The 21,891-nt window shown below is 40.9% G+C and overlaps 1 protein-coding gene across 6 annotated transcripts in view; it reads left to right on the top strand.

Annotated features, from left to right (window-relative positions):
• LOC117263852 (protein FAM131B-like) overlaps positions 1 to 21,266 on the top strand; it is a 97,279-nt gene extending 76,013 nt beyond the window's left edge. For 5 of the 6 annotated variants that reach the window (XM_033637530.2, XM_033637529.2, XM_078175918.1 and 2 more), the window contains 7 exons: positions 3,938 to 4,156; positions 7,294 to 7,434; positions 12,253 to 12,408; positions 12,492 to 12,670; positions 16,705 to 16,839; positions 17,783 to 17,914; positions 20,118 to 21,266. In XM_033637530.2, coding sequence (XP_033493421.1) covers positions 3,938 to 4,156; positions 7,294 to 7,434; positions 12,253 to 12,408; positions 12,492 to 12,670; positions 16,705 to 16,839; positions 17,783 to 17,914; positions 20,118 to 20,348 — 1,193 coding nt within the window. In that variant the 3' untranslated portion in view covers positions 20,349 to 21,266. The remainder of the gene's footprint in view (positions 1 to 3,937; positions 4,157 to 7,293; positions 7,435 to 12,252; positions 12,409 to 12,491; positions 12,671 to 16,704; positions 16,840 to 17,782; positions 17,915 to 20,117) is intronic. The other variant, XM_033637532.2, reaches the window with a different exon arrangement.
• The last annotated feature ends 625 nt before the right edge of the window (positions 21,267 to 21,891 follow it).

Raw genomic sequence — 21,891 nt, 5'->3', positions numbered from 1 at the left:
TGCTGGTGCTGGTGGTGTGGCCGATATTTGTGAAATAGTGACTCCTTTGTGCCATGTCGTGACTTCAAGTGGCTGGTGCCTCTTGTGTGCTATCTTTGTGCTTTAAACTGTAGTGCTCTGTGCTTTAAATGTAGCACCTCAGAGTGTCTGTGTAAAGAGTGTTCTTTGTTGTGTCTGGTGCACTTTAAATAAATCTGTTGGTATAATTTAACAGTGTATAGAATTATTTTTTTGAGCCTTTGAATAGCCAAGACCCCAACACCCGCCCTCATCCTTCATCCCCATTCTTTCCACTCCTATTTCCATTCCCAATTAGACTCTGCAGGGAGTGTTTGATTTTCAAATGAGATTGCCTCTCGTTGTCTTTGGGGGAAAACTGTTTCTATTTATAACTCTGCCTGTAACTTGCCCCATGGACCGGGGGAGCAATTTCCGAAGCTCTGTCTCTGTTTATTCATGCCTGTTTGGTTTTAATTTAATTTTTTATCGATCAGCCTCTCTGCAAGCATTTGACTCAGAGTATATGTCCCTAGTTTGAATCCTGTATTTGCATCTTAATTGGGCAGAGATTTGCCAGTGGACCCTTCTCCACATTGTGTTTACACCCATGGATTACTTTCCCCTGCCTCTTTCAGTCTCTGTAACACGTTTCTAATTACCCAAAGTCTAATGAATCTCATTTATTCTGTTTACCAAGAGATGAGTAATGGCTTTAATCATTAATATGGGTTTGTCAGCGTTTCGGCCGTCATCCTCGTCCCTTTCTGTCCAATTCAACAAACTCTAATGAGCACACAGGCAACCCTGTCCAATTTGTCACGATGGTCCGCTCTTCTCATCTGACCTGTGGCCTGTTCTGCAAAGGTCTTCATTATTACATTACAGATTCATCAGTTAATTCATTTGATTATTCAAGAATTACTCACCGGATCCTCAGTCATATAAATATCTGAATATTTCACACTTTTAGTTAATGAGATCCCAGAGAGGTTGATACGTTGAACTCAAAAAGGCATCTTTGTCTGAATGCCAAGTGGCCGGCAGCCAGTTCTTATCATAATTAATATTTTTACAAAATGTGTTGAGTTCCAGGAGAAAAACTCTCTAGAGTTTGAAAGCAGCAGTGGTTTAAAGGGACAGTTCACCCCAAAATCTAAAATGCATAATTTTCCTCTTACCTGTTGTGCTATTTATTGATCTAGACTGTTTTGGCACAGGTTGCTGAGTGTTGGAGATATCGGCCGTAGAGATGTCTACCTTCTCTCCAAAATAATGAAACTAGATGTCACTATGCTTGTGATGTTCAAAACACCAAAAAAAACACCAAACAAAAAAAACCATCTACCTGGTTGAAGTTTTACGCTGATGAATCCCCAATTTACCCCTCCTGATAACTGGAGGAGAACTATAGTCTTGGATCTTGATCAGTACCTATGTCTGTTCCACAAGGTTTACAGATCCAGTGTTTAACCTCCCAAACTGCTCAGAGACTCATCAGGGCCACCCAAATAATTTCAAACGTGTTCCATATTTAAGTTTTAAATCTTAATGACCACAGTTATAATTACGTCAGTACGGAGCAGCTGATGGTGTTGCCAATCAACAGTAAGAAATCTTACCCTTAAAGCTAGCATACGACTGTTGACAGATACTAAAACTGACAGTTATAATCTTACCTGCATTTCTCACTGAAGAATAGACTGTATTGAAGTATTGACTGCAGTTTCTGAAGCATTATCTCATCCACTGAACTGTTAAACCTCCTGCTTGTCTCTGTTTTGTTAACATCTGCTTTCCTATGAGATCACAGGATGTGGTGCATTCATTCTCCCTCTAGCACGATAATTTCAATAATATCCTGTAGTGATTGATGCATCATTATTTTCAAATTTTGTAGTTTCTGCATTATTGAGATTTGTGGGAAGAACATCTGTGAAGGTTCTCCTTATGTTCATGATACAACACAATTTCAAAATCAGTTAGGATTTTAGAACTCCTGTAGTCTAAGCTTTACACAAGATAATCCACAAAATGTGTTGTGAGTAGTTTCATGTAGGAACTATTTTCTTTCTACCAAATGACTGCCACCACTGAGCTAGCTAACATTATAGCTCAGGAGAGGAGGACGCCATTAACGTTTACGCTCTGTCACAAGCACGAGCCTCTCATCCATGTGTAGATGAACGTTTTCCTTCTGCATGGTGATACAGTTGGCAGGTGTAGTTCGGTAGAAACAAAGTGGTTTCTACATGAAACTGCTCACAACAAGGTCTGTGAATTAGCTTGAGTAAAACCAGGTCATGATTTGTAGCCCTGTCACCAGAAGAAAATTTTGGCATTGTAATTTTATGCAAATGACAAGCATAATTTGCACAGTTCTTACACATTATATTGTGACACCTAGGCGAGGCGCCTGCCAAGTTCAGACCACTGTTTTGAAACCAACAAATAACAACAGTAGCCCTTTTTAGATAGGAATTGTGCAAATTTTCAGGAAAGCCCGATCAGTCTTCTTTCAGCATTGGCACTATAAACAAAATCGGGGAGTGCAGCAAAATGCCGCCTGCCTAGTTTTGTTCATACAGAATGCGTCTTTTTCTGGGCAATGGGGGGCGTGAGCAAGTAACAAAACGTGTAGCTCAGCGTGTGACGTAAACAGTGACATGGGACGGAAGCCGCGGCTGGTCAGTCCTTCTGCGATTCTCTCGTAAGTCGGCCTGTTCCTCACCGTCCCCGTCATTTGACGGTTAATGGCGTCTTCGTTTGTGAGGGCAAGGAGGGCGCGCAATTCCTTGTCTCCCCAGTTGCTCATCTTAACAGTGTCTGTCAGGTTTGCGTTTCCCTCTTGCTACTAGTTGCTCGCTAATTCCTGCTATCAGCTGTTTCCTGTTTATCCGCCGCCAGTGGTTTGCACATGCAGCGTCATCAACAGCTCCTCCCACAAGTCTTCAACAGTCCCTCCCGTTGCGGAAGGCCGCTTCAGTCTGTTTAAACTAAAAGTGTTCTGCCAATATGACTACCCTATGAGGCGGAAAATTGGGCACCTCGGATCAACTCGCCAGTCCGGCTTTTTTTTTTGTGCCTAAACCTAACGTCTCCTTCACTTTAGTGTCATGTAGAAATGTCAAGTGTCAACATATCTGCTACAATATAGTGTACAAATGTAATGTATCCATGGTTTGCAGAAATGTATAATGTGACCATACTGTCTGGTGATTGGGTAATTATTCCTGGAAACAGACATTGCTGAGTACCATCTTGTTCCATTACACTAGAGAGAAGGCAGTAATCTCTATTGTAGATATCTCCAACACTCTGCAACTCACACCAAAACAATAGCACTACAAGAAAGAGGAAAAATATGTATTTTTGATTTGGGACAAACCGTCCCTTTAAAGGTTCCACAGACAGATAAACTAAACTACTGCAGCTGGAGGGCTCATTCAGTGAGACAGAGGTTGTTCTGAGCAGATGTGAAAGCGTGAAAATGTAGCAGATTGTTGCTCAAAAAGACAAAATGTGCTCAGCGAATCCACCTTGAAGAATGATTTGTAAGAAGACATGAAATTTGAAAGTGTAAATCCATTACGATTTAGAGACTACTAAATGTATTTTAATACATTTTTAATACATTTTAATGCAAAGTAGCTGCAAGGTCGTTGCCATGTTCTCATCCCCAGTCACTCTGAAAACATTCATACCTGGCATTTATTACCCAACTGGCATTATTTATTATACTTTAACGTTTAACAGTTTCCCTACAACATAACACAGTTTCTCATTATCATTCTACCCCCCCCCCCCCCCCCCGAGCCTCAGTTGGAGGTGTCATCAACTGCAGAAACCAGAAGTAGTTCTGACAGTGTTTGTGTGTGTGTCTGCTGTGTGTTGTGTGTGTGTGAATGTGCCCCTGCTGCTGCCCACATACCTGCTTTAGGTGTAACTCGCTCCATGAAGGACAAAGTGACCAAGCCCACCGCCATGGCCCAGGGTCGCGTTGCCCACATGATAGAGTGGCAGAGCTGGGGCAAACCATCCGCGGGGCCCATGGGGAGCGTGGGACACACCAACCTGCAGAGGGAAAAGGAGAGGAGGATGGAGAACGACGCTTACAGCGACCTCAGTGATGGCGAGAAGGAGGCTCGCTTTGCTGCAGGTGAGGGTCCATCTGAGTACTGCATGTCCAAGAGCTTAACTGTCGGAGAGGTATGAATACAACATATTAGAAAACAAGTCCTGCTCATGCTGAGTTTATCTGTGTTTTACACCAGTAATCTACATGGTTTGACATTTCAGATCGCTCAAATAATAATAAAAAAGTTGAAATGCTTTAATTTATCACAAGGAAGACTCTCCCTGGTGTCTTTTTCTTTATAATTAATGTTACTACCTGCTGGTAAACCATGTTTCTTCACTGAAGTTTGGGGAATCTAATTGGTTCTGTCCCATCTGGTACATCTAACAAAGTCAAATTAAAATGTTGTGATCATTTATACACATTTATTTGTCTGCAGCATTTACAGATTTCCCGCTTGGAACAAACACTCTGTATTCTCCTGCATTGCCTAATCCCTAATTAACTTCTGTCTGTGTTAGCAAAGCTGGGACAGGGATTTTTTTTATGCTCTGTATCTTTAATTGTGGTTCAGCAAAATAAAATTGCTAATATCAGTACTACTGCACCTCAGCTAAGGGTGTAAATCACTAGTTTCATGTTATCTATCTCTTTTGGCAGTGATACAAGGTTTGCCACAATATGATTTAAATTCCATTTAGTTCAATTCAGAGGCCTGCGAACAATATGAGACGATACCATCTGCCCATTTAATGCAGTGAGTTGCAGGAGAAGCTGGCATCCCTTTTTTTTCCTTTTAAAAGAAACAAAACAACACATTAGTAAATGGTAAAAACAAGTATAAAATTTAGCTTAATAATAACTGTCAAGGTTTGTAGACAAAACAACTGTTTTGCTAATTACCATTATTAGATTAAAGGTCTAGCATGTGGGATCTATGGTTTATTCATACTCCCTTTACATTAGAAAATAGCAGTGGCGGCTGCTGGTCTTTCAAACAGGGGAAGCTCACTTTAAATTTACATCATAAAATTTGTCATATTGTAGCGAGGCAGTAACTTATAAAAGGAACATTTAATTGAAGCAGTTTTTCAACCACACTCATGCCATAGAACCACAGCAAAACACACCTCAAAGATTTTCACATGGGTTTAAACACCTGAACTGTTCTGTACAAACGGTGAAAATGAGCTATATCGCTTATGGAAATAAGCAACTCCAGATGGCACTCTGTCAGAAGACTCCACTCGCAAATATCTGCAAGGGACTGAGCTCGAAATGTGAAGCACCGTCAATCACAAAGGGGTTCAGCCTTGTAGACAATTCCTCCAATCATCATGCATACACCGAGCGTCCTCTCACGCATACCGTTCCATTAGGACCCAGGGAAGCTGAGCCTCCCTGACAGTGACAATTTTGTCGCATTTATCCAATGACCGTCTCGCTTTGCTGCATGAAAAAAACCTGGTCAGTGCTGTCTCATAGGAATGCATGGAGGCTCCGTGTCCACCGTGCTGACACGAGAATGTATGACAGGGAGGTCGTGTTTGAAAACTGGTGATAAACAGCTGACGTTTGAACATCATCGTCATGATGTGAAACGCATCCTAGTGCATGTTTAATGCAATGTAAATTCTTGTTTTAATGTAAATTCAATAGTGCATATTTGACCATTTCTTCTACGAAATTTTAGGGGAAGTTCAGCCTCCCTTGTTGTCTCAGAGCAATCGCCCCTGGAAAATAGATATGTTTCTTTCAGACTATCACTGCTCACAAACTTCCATGTGTCCTTTATGTTGGCATTGATACGGCAGCGGTTGTCTATGAGGCTATTACATACATTGCAACACGTGAACAAATTCTTTTCTCTATATATTAGCAATTTGTTTGGATTCACCATTTTTAAAATGTCTTTGTCCTGTCGCATGGTTGTATCTCACTTGCACTAAGCTACGCTGCCCCCACAATCTCCAGTGGTACTGCTCTGTTATGTAGGAATCCGCAAGCTTTCAGAAAATGTGCACTAATATGAACAAAATATACACAGATTATGGACAGAGGGCTCCATCCGTGTTGGTATGCTTAACTAACGTTTAGTATAAATGAGCCGTTAATGGCTCTAGCAGTGATGTTGCAGGTAGTGATGGCCAAATGAAGCCTCATGAAGCATTTTCTTTACTTTATAAGCCCACTAGATGGCGTTTTTTTCAACAAAAGGTTGAAAGCACATTGAATTGCCATTCTTTGAGGCTCCCTTTTTAAACCAAGAACGCCATCTAGTGGGCTCATAAAATAAAGAAAATGCTTCATGAGGCTTCATTTGGCCATCACTAGTTGCAGGTTGCAACCAACTGTAACTTCTCCTGTGTGCCAAGCATGTAGGAGAACCACAGTGGCTAACAAGAGCACGCACAAGGCCTTATCTAGAGCCAGTGTTTGATTTGTTCAGTCTGGGCTGCTGCAGAAACAACATAGTGGATTCAATGGAAGAGGACCCACACTGTAGGTGGATAAAAACAGCTCACTCTACGATAAGGAAAACACGCTGATTCTTGGTTTCAGATGATTATACACTAATGAAAACATAGTTATGAATATTATATTCCAGTTCTGCCAATATGTCGCCCTAAACCAGTCACATTGGACTTTTGCATTGCATTAGTTAGCTAGCGGCAGCTGGCTTTTTCTCTATTCATAGCTTAACAAGTGACATGTATTATTTATACATGTTTTTTACTAAGTGCCGGTTAAAGTCACTGCATCTTCCAACAGAATAGCACAGTTAAAGTTCAGAGTGCATGCATGTTTTTCAGCCGAACATTGTTGTAACAGAGCAGCTAATATTACCATAATGTGACCAACAATTTAGCAGAGTGAGAAGCCCGGCCAGGTTCATCCTGTTTCCAGAATATTGAATATTATGACAGCATTGTTAGCAGGTGGCATGTGCTTTGTCTGTTAAACCATCTTTTCTCCTATCTATTTGCAAGAGAGGAGTAAATATCCTTATTGTCTTTTTCTTGGCGGCTTGTCATTATCTGCCAGACGCTTTTTGGTAGTGACACAGATGTTCCATGGGAATTAATAAAATGAAGATTCATGATGGTGTAGATCAATGTTTTCACTTTGAATTGATTATATTGGATCGTAGGTCACTGAATCGATGAAATTGTTACCAGCCTCAGCCAGCACTGACACTACTCTAACTTCCTCCTCAGGCATCATGCAGCAGTTTGCGATATCTGAGGCGACTTTGTTCGGCTGGAACTCGATGGATGGGGAGAGTATGGGAGCTGGCTCCAACCAGGGCAGCGTCGCTCACCTCAGTGAGGTCAACCAGGAGAGCATCACCAGCAGAGGTACTGCAGTTTAATCCTTTCTGCAAATAGCTACTACATGACTACAAGAGTCGAAGGCACTAGAACTGTCATAAAGCTACACTTAGAGGTTTAAAATAAGAAGGAGGATTTGTGTAGTTGTACTCATTAAACACACTGAAGCCTAACTACAGATACTGTGATCTCACTGTGGACTTCAAATGTTCCCAAGTGTAACAGCTCTAAACACTTCCCACTCACTCTTTGACCACACAGTAAAATATTAGGTTTTGCACTGTGCATAGATGGACAGTTTGGGAAAATTAGAGCCCAGTTGGAAACTAAAAACAGCCAAGTCAGTTATTCTGCCGACCAGCTGTAAAGGACTTTTGGAGGGCAGGCACACAGCTGCACATTTCTGCCTTTCACTGCTACCGGGCACTTACTCAAAAACTTTCAAATGACGAATCCAGATGACAGCCTGTCATTTCTGAAATATCAGAACACACTCTGATGGAGAGCCTCGGTCAGAGAATTCAGCCAAAATCTGGAAGACGAGCTGTATTCAAATGAGGAAATGAACGGCACGAAAAGCAGAGTTATGAAATGTACACTTGGTTGAATAAAACAAAAACAGTTTGGGGAAACAAACTCATATCCTGATTTGTGGTTTGAGCCTCAGGTGGTAAGATGTCTGTTCAGTTTAGTTGCACAGAGGATGATAAAATACAAAGAAAGGAAGGGAAGAGAGCAAATTGCTCAGGCAAGATTAGGAAACCCTGTCTGACCTCACAGGAACAGCCAAATAACTTCATACAAACCTAAACAAAACAATTCTGTAGCTAAGTCTCTTTTTTCTGGTTGTCTAAAATAAAACAGAAGCCATTTGAAACCTGGACTTGTGTGTTCACTTCACAGAGTGACAACACTGTGAACTGCTTCTTTTTTAGTTCTTGCTGCTGTTAAGCAAAGCAGAGCGCTGTCCAAACCCTGAGGGAGCCTGTAGGTTAGCACAAGGACTTAGCCCTGCTCTCATTAACAACACCATATGGGCTCTGCTCTGTGCTTTATCTAGCATGCAAAACCAACACACATGTACAGTACACACACACACCCACACCCACAAACCCACACACAGAGCGACGATTAAAACGCTTCTTGATATCAGCATTAGGACTGAGGGGATGTTTCTCCTCCACAGTGTGTGGAGTTGGTGTTCTTTATAATAACAACACTGCTGCAGATCAGCTATTCATACTCTTATTAAAGTTATTACAGTTTGTTGCTTCGGGATGAGGTCAAGTTTATCTCTGTGTTTGGTTCAGAAGAGCATCTTAACTACACTGCTAATGACTAAATGAACAGCTCGAGGTCTGAGGGCAGATTTAAAGGGGCAATAAGCGAAATCGTTTCACCGCTAGGTTTGCTGTTGTGCACTGCCTGTAGAGCAAAACAAAGTGTGTCATGAGCCACTCCTCCCTCTGCCTCTGCTCTCCAACACCACGCCGGGCTACATTTTACAATGTTAATTGCAAATGTTAGCTGGGCACAACCGAAACGCTTGACCCATTGCTGGGACAGAGCCGCTAATAACTCAAGCTCCCGACATTAGCCCATGCTACCATTGTAACATTAAATTTAATTGAATTGACATAGCGACATGTGCCTAACGTTACTGTAACACTAATTAAAACAGACATTTGACTTTATGTTGTACCTGTCCAGGAGAAGAAGAGCTAGCTCCGAGTCAAATTGTAGCCCCTTTAGCTCTTGCAGTGCTCTCCACCTTGGAAATGCAAGGCCAGTGTTAATCCGAGTTCTGTCCCTTTTCTTCTTCGCCAACAGCCATTGTTTCTTTAGCGGTAATGTCAGATCCTGGTCGTCTTCAGGTGGATGTTCTGCTCTCTGCCATTTAATTTCGAAAATATGCGCTTCGTATTTTAAAACGCACCAACTATCTTAAAATTAAGAAAGATTAAATTTAAACCTCTCATTAAAGGTCCAATGTGTAGGATTCAAGGCTATACATTACAAAACAGACCTGACCAACCAAATTCAAGATGGTTCAGAGCCAGGGACAAGAGATCCTAGCTGAAATCTCTGACAGAGCCGGTTTTTGAAATTAAACTTAAATGTTGTCAAAGAGCACTTTTTGGTGGCAAGGAGTAGCAGGAGTGATATAGGTCATCACGGCCTGGACCCTTGGCCGTATAGCTTAGGCAGCTATACAAATGTTAACGATAATGACTGTGTATGCAGTGCTCTTAGATGCAATGTATTGAGCCTGTTTTTATTTTATGTTACTGTATTTTATTATCACTATCATTGTCAATTTCTATTTCCATTTTTAATTGACTGTTTTTATTGTTTTAAATTGTGTCTTGTTGCTTTTAATGTCTCTGTAAAGCACTTTGAATTACCTTGTGTTGAATTGTGCTATACAAATAAACTTGCCTTGCCTTGCCTTTCCTTGCCTATATAGGCAGAAATGGAATATAACATAATAAGATCTTTCCTTTAATGTATAGTCACCTGAAAATAAGTGTTGTTGCCATGTTGCATCTCTATGCTTCTACAGTAGTCCAGAATGGACAAACCAAACACTGGCTCAAGATGGGGCCACTCCTGTTTCATGTTGGCCACAATAGTTAGCCTCAACAAGAGTGTCGGAAAAACACATGAAACGGCTTCATTCCGTGTTTTTACCGATTTAAATCACCTGGTCTGTTTGTTTTGGAGAGGAAGAGACCTCTGCAGATAATTTGTCTCCTGGTAAAAACCTCCTGAATGTCTGGATCTTAAGCTTTCAGAAAAAAAGGTGAGCACACATTAGCAGCTGGCGGGCCGTCTCTTACTGGTCCAACAGTATTGGACAAACACTAATTTTCTTTATTTACTGTCTTACTGTCAACCCAACTGAGTTCTTTCATGCTGCTGGATTTCTCTTAGATATTAGTTCAGCAAGGAAACTGTAATGGAGCTGAAAGGAAAGATTGGAACAATTATAAAACATGACAGTAAAAGAAAGAAAAGTGTCTGCATACCACTGCCAGACAGTATCTTTTTGCCTGTGCTGTTGTCCATTTTTTCTCTTCTATTTTCTGACTATAGTGCTCGATTAATTTAACAAACTGGCTTTTCTCAAAAGAGGAGAAATCAGAGCTTATCTTTTGAGGCATCATGAGTATCGTTGGGCTTACCAATACCCCTTTTCCCACATCCTAGCTCTGGTTCTGGTTAGCTTCGGTTCTGTTCAGGATTCTTGGAACCTTGGTGCTATCCGGTAAACCACTTTCTCACTTGATATCTCCATTGTTGCATTCTCCACCCCTTCTTTCCAACCTGTAGAATATACAACGCCCACTCATGTCGTCATGTCACACTTTAGGTCAAGGAAAACCTGTCATTTTTTGGTTCCAGCAGAGAACCAACTTTTCAGGTTCTGAACCAGTTTGTATTTGGTCAAAATGCTCTGAACGGTTTAAAATTAGATGCGTAAACCAGAACAGAACCAGTGCCATGTTGGTGGAAAAAAAACAACATTTTAGCTAGCTAGCAAACACAATAAAGTTTCATAAAGGAATACAGAGCAGCCTAATGTTGACAGCTCATTTCCTCTTTTACAGCCTACTTACTAGGTCCTGATATTGTGCAATTAATTTTTTCATTTTATTTTAATTTGGGTAAGCGAGCACCTCCATATTGATCAAACTCAAATCAAATTTTAAATTGGTTTACATCCATAAACTTGCATTTACTAAACAGAGATTGGTTTTTAATTGTGCAACAGAGTTTTGTTTAATTTTCAATGTGGATTTTCTCACTTTAAACTTAGTTTTGCTAAACATGAGTAATGAAAATGGCTCAACTCGAGGGGCGGCACCAAGCATGCATTTGTAAATATCACTGCATGCAATTGGATAACACTACGACCAATCAGAATAATACACGGGGTGACTTAGCTACCAGCGGAGCTAACTGGTAGATTAGACTCTTGCCGTATCCGGTCGGCAAAACAGCAAAAACGTCCTTCTTGCAAAGAAAAGAATATCTTAAGAGCGCCGTCTTCTGTTCCTCTTTTAGAGAAAAAGCCAAGTCTAACTCGTTCATTGTAGTGGCCAATGACGTTTCAAACAACTGGTGTTCATCCGTAGCCATCTTGCAATGTTTACTGACTGATTCCGGACTTCGCTGTCGCAGCGTTGTTGTCATCTGTTTAGCTTGCCTCTGGCCCGCCTATATCAGATACACCAATGTGATTGGTGCAGCTCGGTTTCATGGGCATCGATAATGAGCATCATTACTGATTGCCAGAGTGACTCGCTGAGCAAATTCAAATTGTGCTCTTGTGAGAACTCAGAATTTCCAGGGTAACATTTATTATCTAAAAACTAAAAACATGCCCATTTTGAATTCTTGATTTTGACTGAACAAGAAGAACATTAATGAAAAGTTTTTAAATTGAATCTAATAGTGAGCAGGGACATCTTTGAAATTCCTCTGCAGAATGTTATTGTGGAGAACTTCTTTTTGGTTTAAAGGTGGACTCTGTGATTGTGATCCAATACACGTTTGTCAAAGTCAGCGAATATATTCTCCTCACAGTCTGCAAGATGCAAAACACTATAGCAAAAGGGAATGTTGGTGCTTGTCCACGGGACAGGGGAAATACCGTGGGAAAGCAGAAGGCAGCTGGCAGCAAGAGGAATAGTAAATCTGGAAGCAGTAGTGCTGAAATTCCCAGTGCATTATCAAGGAGAGATGGCCAAGAAACAGCTACAGAGGAGAGGGTCAGAGAGACAAAAAAAGTGCAGTCTCCTTTGTCTCACTTCCCCCACCTGTCTGTGTTTTCCCATACAGACCAAGTGCTCCACCACTCCTCGGCGGATGTCTGGCCTCACACCTATGTCTCACAGGGCCTGTACTGCCTGTCATCTTCTGACGCCTGGGACCCAATCACCAGCCAGCCCTCGGGCATGGCCTCTCCTGCTGCAGGCTCCTATATCATGGCTCCAGGTGGGGACTGAATCTCTTCTCTTACTCTGCCTCTAAACACCAGACTGTCTCTCTGAGCGCTAAGTGTTTTCTCGTTGCTCCAGGTGGCAGCAGTGGAGCAGGGGGAACACCTGGTGAGTGCTTCGAGGGGACGGTAGGAGGTTACCTTCAGCAGCACCACGCTCATCTCGCCCTGCAGCAGCAGAGCCAACTCCAACAGCTCCAACAACTTCACCAGTACCAGCAGCAGCAGCTTCTGCAGTACCAACAACAACAACAACAGGTAGGTGGTACTACGACTGTTCATTTATTCAGTGTGTTACTAACAACTCTGGCACTAACAACAAGCAAGATGAGGTCTAGCAACAACAGCTGGGAATCTAAATCTGACCAAACAGCTACTTGAGAGGCAGCATATCAGTAGTGCTAAAATACTAGCACTGCATACATATATACAATAAAGATCATTAACTTAAGAAACACATTAATAGTACTGCTACTGGACTGTATTCATAGAAAGTTTCAGTAATAGCTCGAGCACCGACTGTGTCTCAAATTTTGTTTACAAAGGTAATTTTTATCAAATAATACGTCATCGTGGGTTTTTTAATTGGGTTTTTGGTTAGATGCCTGAAATAAGGTTTGTGGTTAACAAAAGCTTTAAGTCCAGGTAAAGCTATATCAGTGATGTATTTTTAAACAAATTACACATGTCAAATACTATAATAAAAAGATTGCAAACTATACAGTACTGCATTGTGGAGTTGGGCCATTAAACTCTTTCACCATTTTTGTGTCCATGATTTTTCAGGCAGGCTAAAAATCATGGCTCACTGACGCAGTGGAGCCATTCTTATCGTAAACCCCTCCCCCACCATGTCCACCTAAGATCCTGTGTCCTCATATGAGGACATTACATTTTGGGTTAACTGGACCTTAAACTTCATATAGCTAGCAACAGCTAAATACACTAATCCATGTAAAAACAAGATGGCAGCCATCTTTGCTAAGTCAGTCTGCAGCCAACCCCGACACAAAAGTGGACAAGATACAAAACCTGATCACATTTAATGGTTGAAATTTGTGATAAATAATGTTTGTAGTTTGATATGCCATTGATATGCAATTTGACCAATTTTAGCAATGATAACAAGCTAAGACACTATTAATTAGAAAGTAGTCATTTGAAGACATTGGGACTTTATTATCATGGACTTTATTATTGTTGACAATATTTAGTTTTTCATACTCATCAGGTCCTACTGATCCCAAATAGCTAGGAGAAATTAAAAAAGCATACCAAACAAAAGTTTGGGTCTCACAAGGATGTAAAAACTTCAGTACTACTAACATTAGAGCATAGAGCGTCAGTCTCATCTTATTCATCCTCATAAAAAGGCGGTTGCTAAAAAGTGGCTAAATGAAACTACAAAGCATCATCATCATTAGCAGAGCTTCACAGTGTTGTTGTTGTTGTGGTGGCATTGAGCTTATGTAACCGTGGTGTTGTTTGTATACAGCCTAACGTGAGCTTTTTACTTCTGGTAATTGCATTTACAATTCAAAAATCACAAAGTGGTGTTCATTTGTGAAGATAATGTTGCTGAGCAAAATATGAAAGTATCATAAACTTGTGTTTGCCACAGAACTTATTTTTGGCAATAATCCAAAATCCAATGGAAAAATCCCATTGGCTTTTTGTTTAGGGAACCATAGCGATGTTAGTAACTATAGGGTTGTCCTACAACAAAAAAAAACATTGCCTCTGCATCACTCTATCCCCATCAGTGTCAGCTGTGCTTCTATTGGTGCTAATAAGCAAAGTTTAGCATGCTGACATGCTAAACCAAGATGGTAAACATAATAATCATTATGTTCGCATTTAGCTGAAGGCACAGATTTGCTTTTAAGCTTCTTCAGTAATGGAAACAACAATACAGTGAGCGATCTCTCAGGTTAAAAAGCCTTGTCATGCCAAAATGTCAAAAATGATGTGAGCAGCTCTGCAGAGCAGCTTATTAAATCTGATTGAAAGTATGTAAAATGTAAATTGTCTATGTTTTTTTTTTTTTTTACTGTTTTTCCTAAGAAAAATAACTGTCAACAACTTTGATAATCAATTAATAATTTAAGCAAATTTTCAAGCAAAAATGATCAAGCATGTACTGGTTCCAGTTTCTTAAATATGAGAATTTGCTGCTTTGTGTTGTTATTTGTGATAGCAACCAAAGAGTCTTTGGGTTTTGTTGGTTAAATAAAAGAAGAAGAAAAAAAGATGTCACTTTGGGTTCTGGGAAATTGTGATGAGCACATTTCACAATTTTTGGACATTTTATAAACTAAATGATTACTTGATTAGTCAGAAGAAATATAGAGCCTGGGCTTTTTTGAGGTGCGTTCACCTGTTGCTTTTTTCATTGTGGAAAGAACACAGCAGGCATGTTTTACTGCAAGAGCCAAGTCTTTGTCAAAGCGTGTCATTTTCAGTGTGTAGGTTGTTAACTTGGAGGATGTTGTTGTTTCCCGTAGAGATGGGGATTTTGAAAATTGTAACTCACAGGGAGGGGAAGGCAAGGAGAATGCCAGGTTGAATAGCCAGCTAATGGCAGGTTTATAGCCACAGTCTACACCCAGTGAGTGGGACTACTCAGAAACCAATTTATGATTAAGGTTTTTATGGTTATGTTAAAGAAACTTAAAGTGAGGTGAGGTTAGGGGCAACATCCTGGTCTAACATATAAAGCAGTTCTCAGGACACAGGGTTGCCAGCTCTTTTGTCTCTGTTGTTGGCACCAGTACTAACATGCTGCAACTGGTGGAAACAATAAAAAGTCACGTTTCAATGACAGGCCTCACCTCCTGTAATCTGGCTCCACGTTGGGTCTGTGTGGCTTTTATTGGTGTAAATCAGCCGCCAACTTCCAGCTCTCAGGCTGCTGGGAGGTTTTCTGCAAATGTAGTGAGTCATGATGAACTGTGACACACAAAGACTTTTTCGGCTTTGCTGGCTGCTCTCGCATTGGTACATCTCAGAGCTCATTAAGTGACTGAGGGTTATGAAATAATAACTTGAAAAGGTCAGAGACTGTGTCTCAGAAAAGGTGTACTGATCCGAAACCACAATAGAAATGAGCTTGTTAGCTTTACTGTGTGTATTATATGGCTTCCCTTCTGAAGGAGACTATTGAATAGATTACATTACATTTATAATAAAGCTTTTCAATCAGTCAGTCAATTTTCTGAGCATGAGTGCCAGAGACATCTCCCCACTGTTCCCTACAGCATCATCTCTGACTCATATTTAAAAGGGTTTTCAGAGGAGATGCAGACCATAATCAGTGACGGGAAGGAAGTGAAAAAAAACTAGCAAAATATCCCTCCATAGAATCTCCTGTAAAGACTGCTAAATACTACAAGAATATAACTGCTTTGTCATTTGTTTTGGCATGATGAAGCTTTTCCAACCTCCCTAGCTGAAATGTGTTGTGATGCAGTGTCTGACTGAGGCATTGTTGTCCATTACACCGAAGAAGCTGAAAATGTCAGGAGCTGTGGGGCTGTGGTGTGTTCAAATCTCTTGTGGGTGATGATATTTTTATTCCATGGAAAAACAAAAGATTTAAAATCAAGAGATGTGGCCACTGGCCAAAGAACTGTTGAGTCATTGTTTTGAATCAACACCCAAATCAGCCCCTTGAAAATATATTAAAGGAAAACTTCACCCACAACATGATCCTTTGTGTATCAATTACTCATTCCATGTTATGTTGAATTTGTGATGAATACTTTATTTTTCCTGCATGCCTCCACGGTGAACACAGAATCCCCAAAAGGAGAGCATTTTAAATGAATTGAATAGGGGGGTCCATGTTTACCAACAGTAAAACTATATCAAAACATCGTTAAACTCTCACACAACTTGTGCAATATAATCCAAGACTCATTTATTCAGTCATATGCTCAGTGCATCCCAAACAGACGAACAGGAAACTGAACTAAAAGTGTAACTTATCTATGCTGTCTTTAAAGCCAGACTCCACTGACAAAAACAAGAATTTTACCTTGCGGAACACAGCAGCAACAATAATAATAATAATGATAATAATAATAATAATAATTATTCTCCTTTTCTGGATTCTTTTTTTTTCACCGTGGAGGCATGTGAGAAAAGCAAAGTTTTCCTCACAAATTTCAAGTAACACGGGGCAAGTAAATGATAAACAGATGATCATTTGAGGGGTGAAGTATTCCTGTAAGCTTATTTTACTGTAAATCCTCATTAATTCTCTGTCCTTCCTTTCCTATCTCTGACTACAGTCTATGGAGCAAAGGCTACATAGTGCCTCCCCTTCCCTCCAAGCCACTCCCAACAGCACCATCCACAGTCTCGGCCCTCCCACCCACCCTCGGCTAGCTGACCTGTGGGGAGCTGCGCAGGTTGAGCCACACCACGTAGGCGCTCCCCTGCTGAATCCAAATGGTCGGATTACAGACTTTGCGGACTAGACGGTGTTTTAATATATTCTGACGGAGTTTTACAAGGGCACAGGGGTGTGTGACTGTATATACAGCTACAGGCAAACAGGACAGGCACCTCCATTTAGTTATTGTTACAGAGTGAGTGAGACTACAATCATCATAACAATGACAGCATGTCTTATGCCTTAAATCATTTTTTCTTATTATAAGAAGCCAAGGTTTTTCTTCTTTGGTCTCATTTCTCAAGCCCGTGTCTTCAGAGGTGACAATACTGCAATAATCATCGTAATATCAACTTAATGTTAATGTTCTGCACAGGAATAGCCTTTTTTCCATCATGTTTGACACTCATCTTGGCTAATTTGTTTTGGCTTTGTTTATATCAGCAGGCATATTTAGCACACATCTGTAGTGCAGTGAATGATGGGAGAAACTGCCAGGCAAGTCGGCAAGGTAGGAGACAGGCTGAATGTCTGCATGGAGCACTGCCAAAAGTCTGCATGACAGCCTTTAGCGGACCTGATGAATTTTGACAAAGGACAATCTGCCTGGTCTTCAGAGTAGCATGCTGTGAAGTCCGCAAGTTCACAACTCTAGGCATTTGGATTCAGCATCTGTGTGTTGTACATACCTAAGTATCTGTCTTGTCTCTGATGTCCTGCATAGGGAAATCAAGCTGGGGTCAGGACATGGGAAATCACTCTCTGCTTTTCCACCTTCCCTCTTTCCTTCCCTCCTTCCTTCCTTTCTTTCTTCCTTCCTGTCTCTTTCTTTCTTTCTTTCTTTCTTTCTTTCTTTCTTTCTTTCTTTCTGTGACTGTTACCAGGAACTGAAATTGAAGGGTTGATGTAAGTCTGTGATCTAACAAATCTAACTAAAGACAATTACTTAAATCAGTAAACGTAACTGATTGCAGGTGGAGATTGTTGGGCAGCTGAGCGGACAAATGGCTGATATGGTCGGAGGAGTTGTGGAGACAGTCGGGGAGGAGTCGGAGTCTGGAGGCATCCCTGAGCAGCATGAGGAGGAGGAGGAGGAGCTGACAAAGGTGAGTTTTTTTAACTGAAGCAGTTCGAATCTCTTTGGTTGTGGTTTCTGCCACAATCCCAGAGTCCTAAAAACTGATGCGTCAATGAGATTGGATAAAGGGCGTTTTCTAGTGATGGCCAAATGAAGCCTCATGAAGCATTTTCTTTATTTTATAAGTTCACTAGATGGCACTCTTGGTTTAAAGAGAGAGACTTAAAGAATGGCAAGTCAGTGTGCTTTCAACTTTTTGTTGAAGAAATAGCGCCATCTAGTGGGCTCATAAAATGAAGAAAATCTTCATGAGGCTTCATTTGGCCATCATTAGCGTTTTCACACGTTTGCTTGTGTCATAATTAGGGACCAAACTGTTATGATGTCGCATTTTGCCTTGAGTTTGGTTTGTGTTCACTTGGCAGCATTTATAAGCATACCATAATTTGCCACGCGCGAAAAGACTGCTCTCTAATTGGTCAGAATATCAATGCAGGAAAACTCACGGAAGTAATCAAAGAGTAAAAGAAGAACAAACTCCTGCACTGCTCCAGAAACAACTTAATGCACCACTTTCCTATTTAACATCACAGGGACACATTGCAGGTGGATCTTGGCCCTGGGTATTTATTACATCCTGTGTAACATCATTTCAGGCAAACAGTTTAAAAATAAGGCATAGCTGCGGCTGAGGCTGTTAAATAATGTGTTGATGCACTGGAGTCTCTGAAGGCAGATATCAAGACAGTTCATGATGAGGCTTGTATTAATCGTCCTGAACTGTGACATGCTCATCAGCCAAAATTATTTCCAAAGACGCATCAGGTATGCTCGCCTTCAACACAGCCTACACCTGTTTAGCACTGATGTGAATAGAGGGCAAGCGGAGGCTCTTTTGTAGCTGAAGCACAGACACAAGCACAACGCAGCTGACTATGGGAGCTGGTTTATCCAAAAAAGGGGCAGTGCTTCCTCTGGTTGGGTGGGATTGAGGTCAGATTATGTTCTCGCCACATATGGACTGCAACAAACACTACTAGTTGATCTGTAACCAGACCAAGTGCACTTGGTGAGTTTACACCTGAGTTCATGTTGACTAATGGCCATATTTTTGCAGAACATTATGATGTCACAACAAAGGTGGTGCAATGGCTAGCATTGTTGCCTCAGCAAGAGGGTTCCAGGTTTGAACCCAGGTTGGGAAAGCCCTTCTGTGTGGAGTTTGCATGTTCTCCCCGTGTCAGCATGGGTTTTCTCTGGGTACTCCGGCTTCCTCCCACAGTCCAAAGACGCAGGTTAACTGGTGAATCTAGATTGCCCGTAGGTGTGAATGTGAGTGTGAATGGTTGTGTGCCTCTATGTGTCAGCCCTGCGATGGTCTGTCAGCTTGTCCAGGGTGTACCCTGCCTCTCACCCAATGTCAGCTGGGATAGGCTCCTGCACCCCCGCGACCCCTCACATGGATAATGGGTTACGGACAACAAATGAATGAATGAATAGTGTATGAACTCTTGAGTTATGGCCAGAAACATGTTTTGTGAGGTCACAGTAACCTTGACCTTTGACCACCCAAATCAAATCAGTCCACTGTTCAGTCCAAGTGGATGTTTGTGCCAAATTTGACAAAATTCCCTTAAGGTTTTCATGAGATATCACATTCACAGTAATGATACAGATGCAGGGTTACAGCAACCTTGACTTTTGACCACCAAAATCTGATCAGTTCATCCTTGACTCCAAATGAACATTTGTCCCAAATTTGACAAAACTTCCTCACAGTTTTCTTGAGATACTGCGTTCATGAGAATGTGACAAACGTAAGTTCACAGTGGAATTTACTTTTGACCATCAAAATCTATGCAGTTCAGTTTTTAAATCCAAGTGGACATTTGTCCCAAATTTGAAGAAATACCCTTGATATATTAATTTTTTTATTGACCACCAAAACCTATGCAGTCCATTGTTGAGGTGGATGTTTATGTCAGAGTTGAGGCATTCTTGAGATATTGTGTTCATGTGAATGGGAGGGACAGATGGATGGACCATCTGAAAACATAATGCCTCCGGCCATGGTTATCACTGGCACAGAGGCATAAAAATAACAAAGTCAGATGATATATGTGAAGAAACACTTGGCCTAATAAAAAGAACAGAGCCGTACTCGCCTCTGACACAACACAACTGTAGCATTTCAAACTGTCTTTTAAATGCTTCACTTCCTCTCTTTACAGATAGAAGAGGTAACATTAACCTTGGAGCCGGAGCCGTGCTCTTTGACCCCGTCCCCACTGAGGGAGGAGGGCCCCTCGACCAGAGGCTCAAGCCCCGGACTGCCATCACAGACTGCCGAGCCTGCCGCGGAGAGGATACCGTTTGACGTCACGCCCTGCGTCGTCCAATCACTAGAGGAGAAGGATGAAGAGGCGGACGAGGGCTCCGTTGTTATCGTTGCGACCAACTGAATTATAAAACTGACAAAAACAGGAAATAAATACTTCAATAATCAATCAAGCTATTCTATCCCAACCCCAACCCCCTCCCAACTATTTACCAACTTTGAGTGTGAGGAAACACAAGAAGACTTTTTCAGATGAAAACGTGGGATGTAATGTACACAAACTAAATGCCAAGAAGCCCCCAAAGTAACTGCGGGATCTGTGGAATATTATGTATGTGACAATGAAAATTAAAAGTAGACAAGAGACTTGAATTCAGTGACTGCTGAAACAAGCTGTGTGAAGATCAGATGGGTTCACAACAAGTTTGGACCAATCGGACCAAAGAACCAGGACTGAGAGCCGAACAGTAGGATGGATGTAAAATCCTCAAATGAAAAAAAAAGAAAAAGGTAGGACATGAGGAGGAGAGAAAGGGCCTAGTTAAAAATCAGTATCAGCGCAATACAACAAACATGGACACAACAAGGTCAAACAGTATCTGCAAATAACTCTGAGCAGTTGGTTCAGGTGTAGCGTGTCACATCGGAAAAAACCCTGTGAACCAGAAACTTCACCTGGTCACAGAGTTTGACTTGCTGAGTGATGTATTTGGCTTTGATTGACAGCTTGTCTGAGCCCAAGTTGAGACGTTCTGATGAGGTAAATACATAGTGACCTGTGGCACACACTTGGAGTTATTTGCAAACATATTATCTGGACACAACCAAAAGAAAGTGCATGCTTTTTAACAGTGACCTAGCCCTAACAGTATAACACAGTATACAAAGTAATAATATATCAAATTGCTTTTTCTAAAAAATGAAAAAAAAATCCAATAAACTGATATGTATTTGTATGAATGTAAGACTGTATGTATGTATAGTATGTATGTATGTATGAATGTAGCTTTGTTTGTGTGTAAAATATATTTATTCTGGGAAACAGATTGTTCTTGGTGCTGTTTTGTTCTACCATGTGTTGCAAGAGCACCCACACATACACACAAACAGTTATACTTCTAGTGTTGCGATTACCTTCACAAAGGTAGTGTATTGCCTAACATACCTAACTAAACCCTAATGGTAGATTTAACCTAAACTTAAGCTAAGCTTAACCCCAAAACCAAGTTTTAACTGGTGACTGGTGTTGTTCAACCTGGACCTTATTACTAGGGGTGGAGGAAAAAAAATCGACACAGCATAGTATTGCAACATTTTTGTGTGGCAATATTGTATTGTCACACAGTGCAAAGTATCGATTTTTTAATTACAAAAATTATTAATATTATAGATTGAAATCAAACTAAAGCTACCCTACTCGAAAAATATAATCAGTTGCTTTTTCAGTCCACTAGATACATTTTACTGCAAAAACTTTAGTGAGATGGACAGACTGAAAACTTTATCTTATTAGATCATACTGGTGTTGACCAAGTTTTCCTTTAGGGACATTATTTACAGTTGAAAACAGGTAAATAATCGCAATACGCGGCATATTGCAACACGTTTAAAATCACAATAATATTGTATCGTAAGTAAAAGTAAAGTAAAAGTAAACAACAACTTTT

Source organism: Epinephelus lanceolatus, chromosome 16 (assembly GCF_041903045.1).
Source record: "Epinephelus lanceolatus isolate andai-2023 chromosome 16, ASM4190304v1, whole genome shotgun sequence".
NCBI classification, from domain to species: domain Eukaryota; kingdom Metazoa; phylum Chordata; class Actinopteri; order Perciformes; family Serranidae; genus Epinephelus; species Epinephelus lanceolatus.
This window is presented reverse-complemented; position numbering and strand designations above follow the sequence as displayed.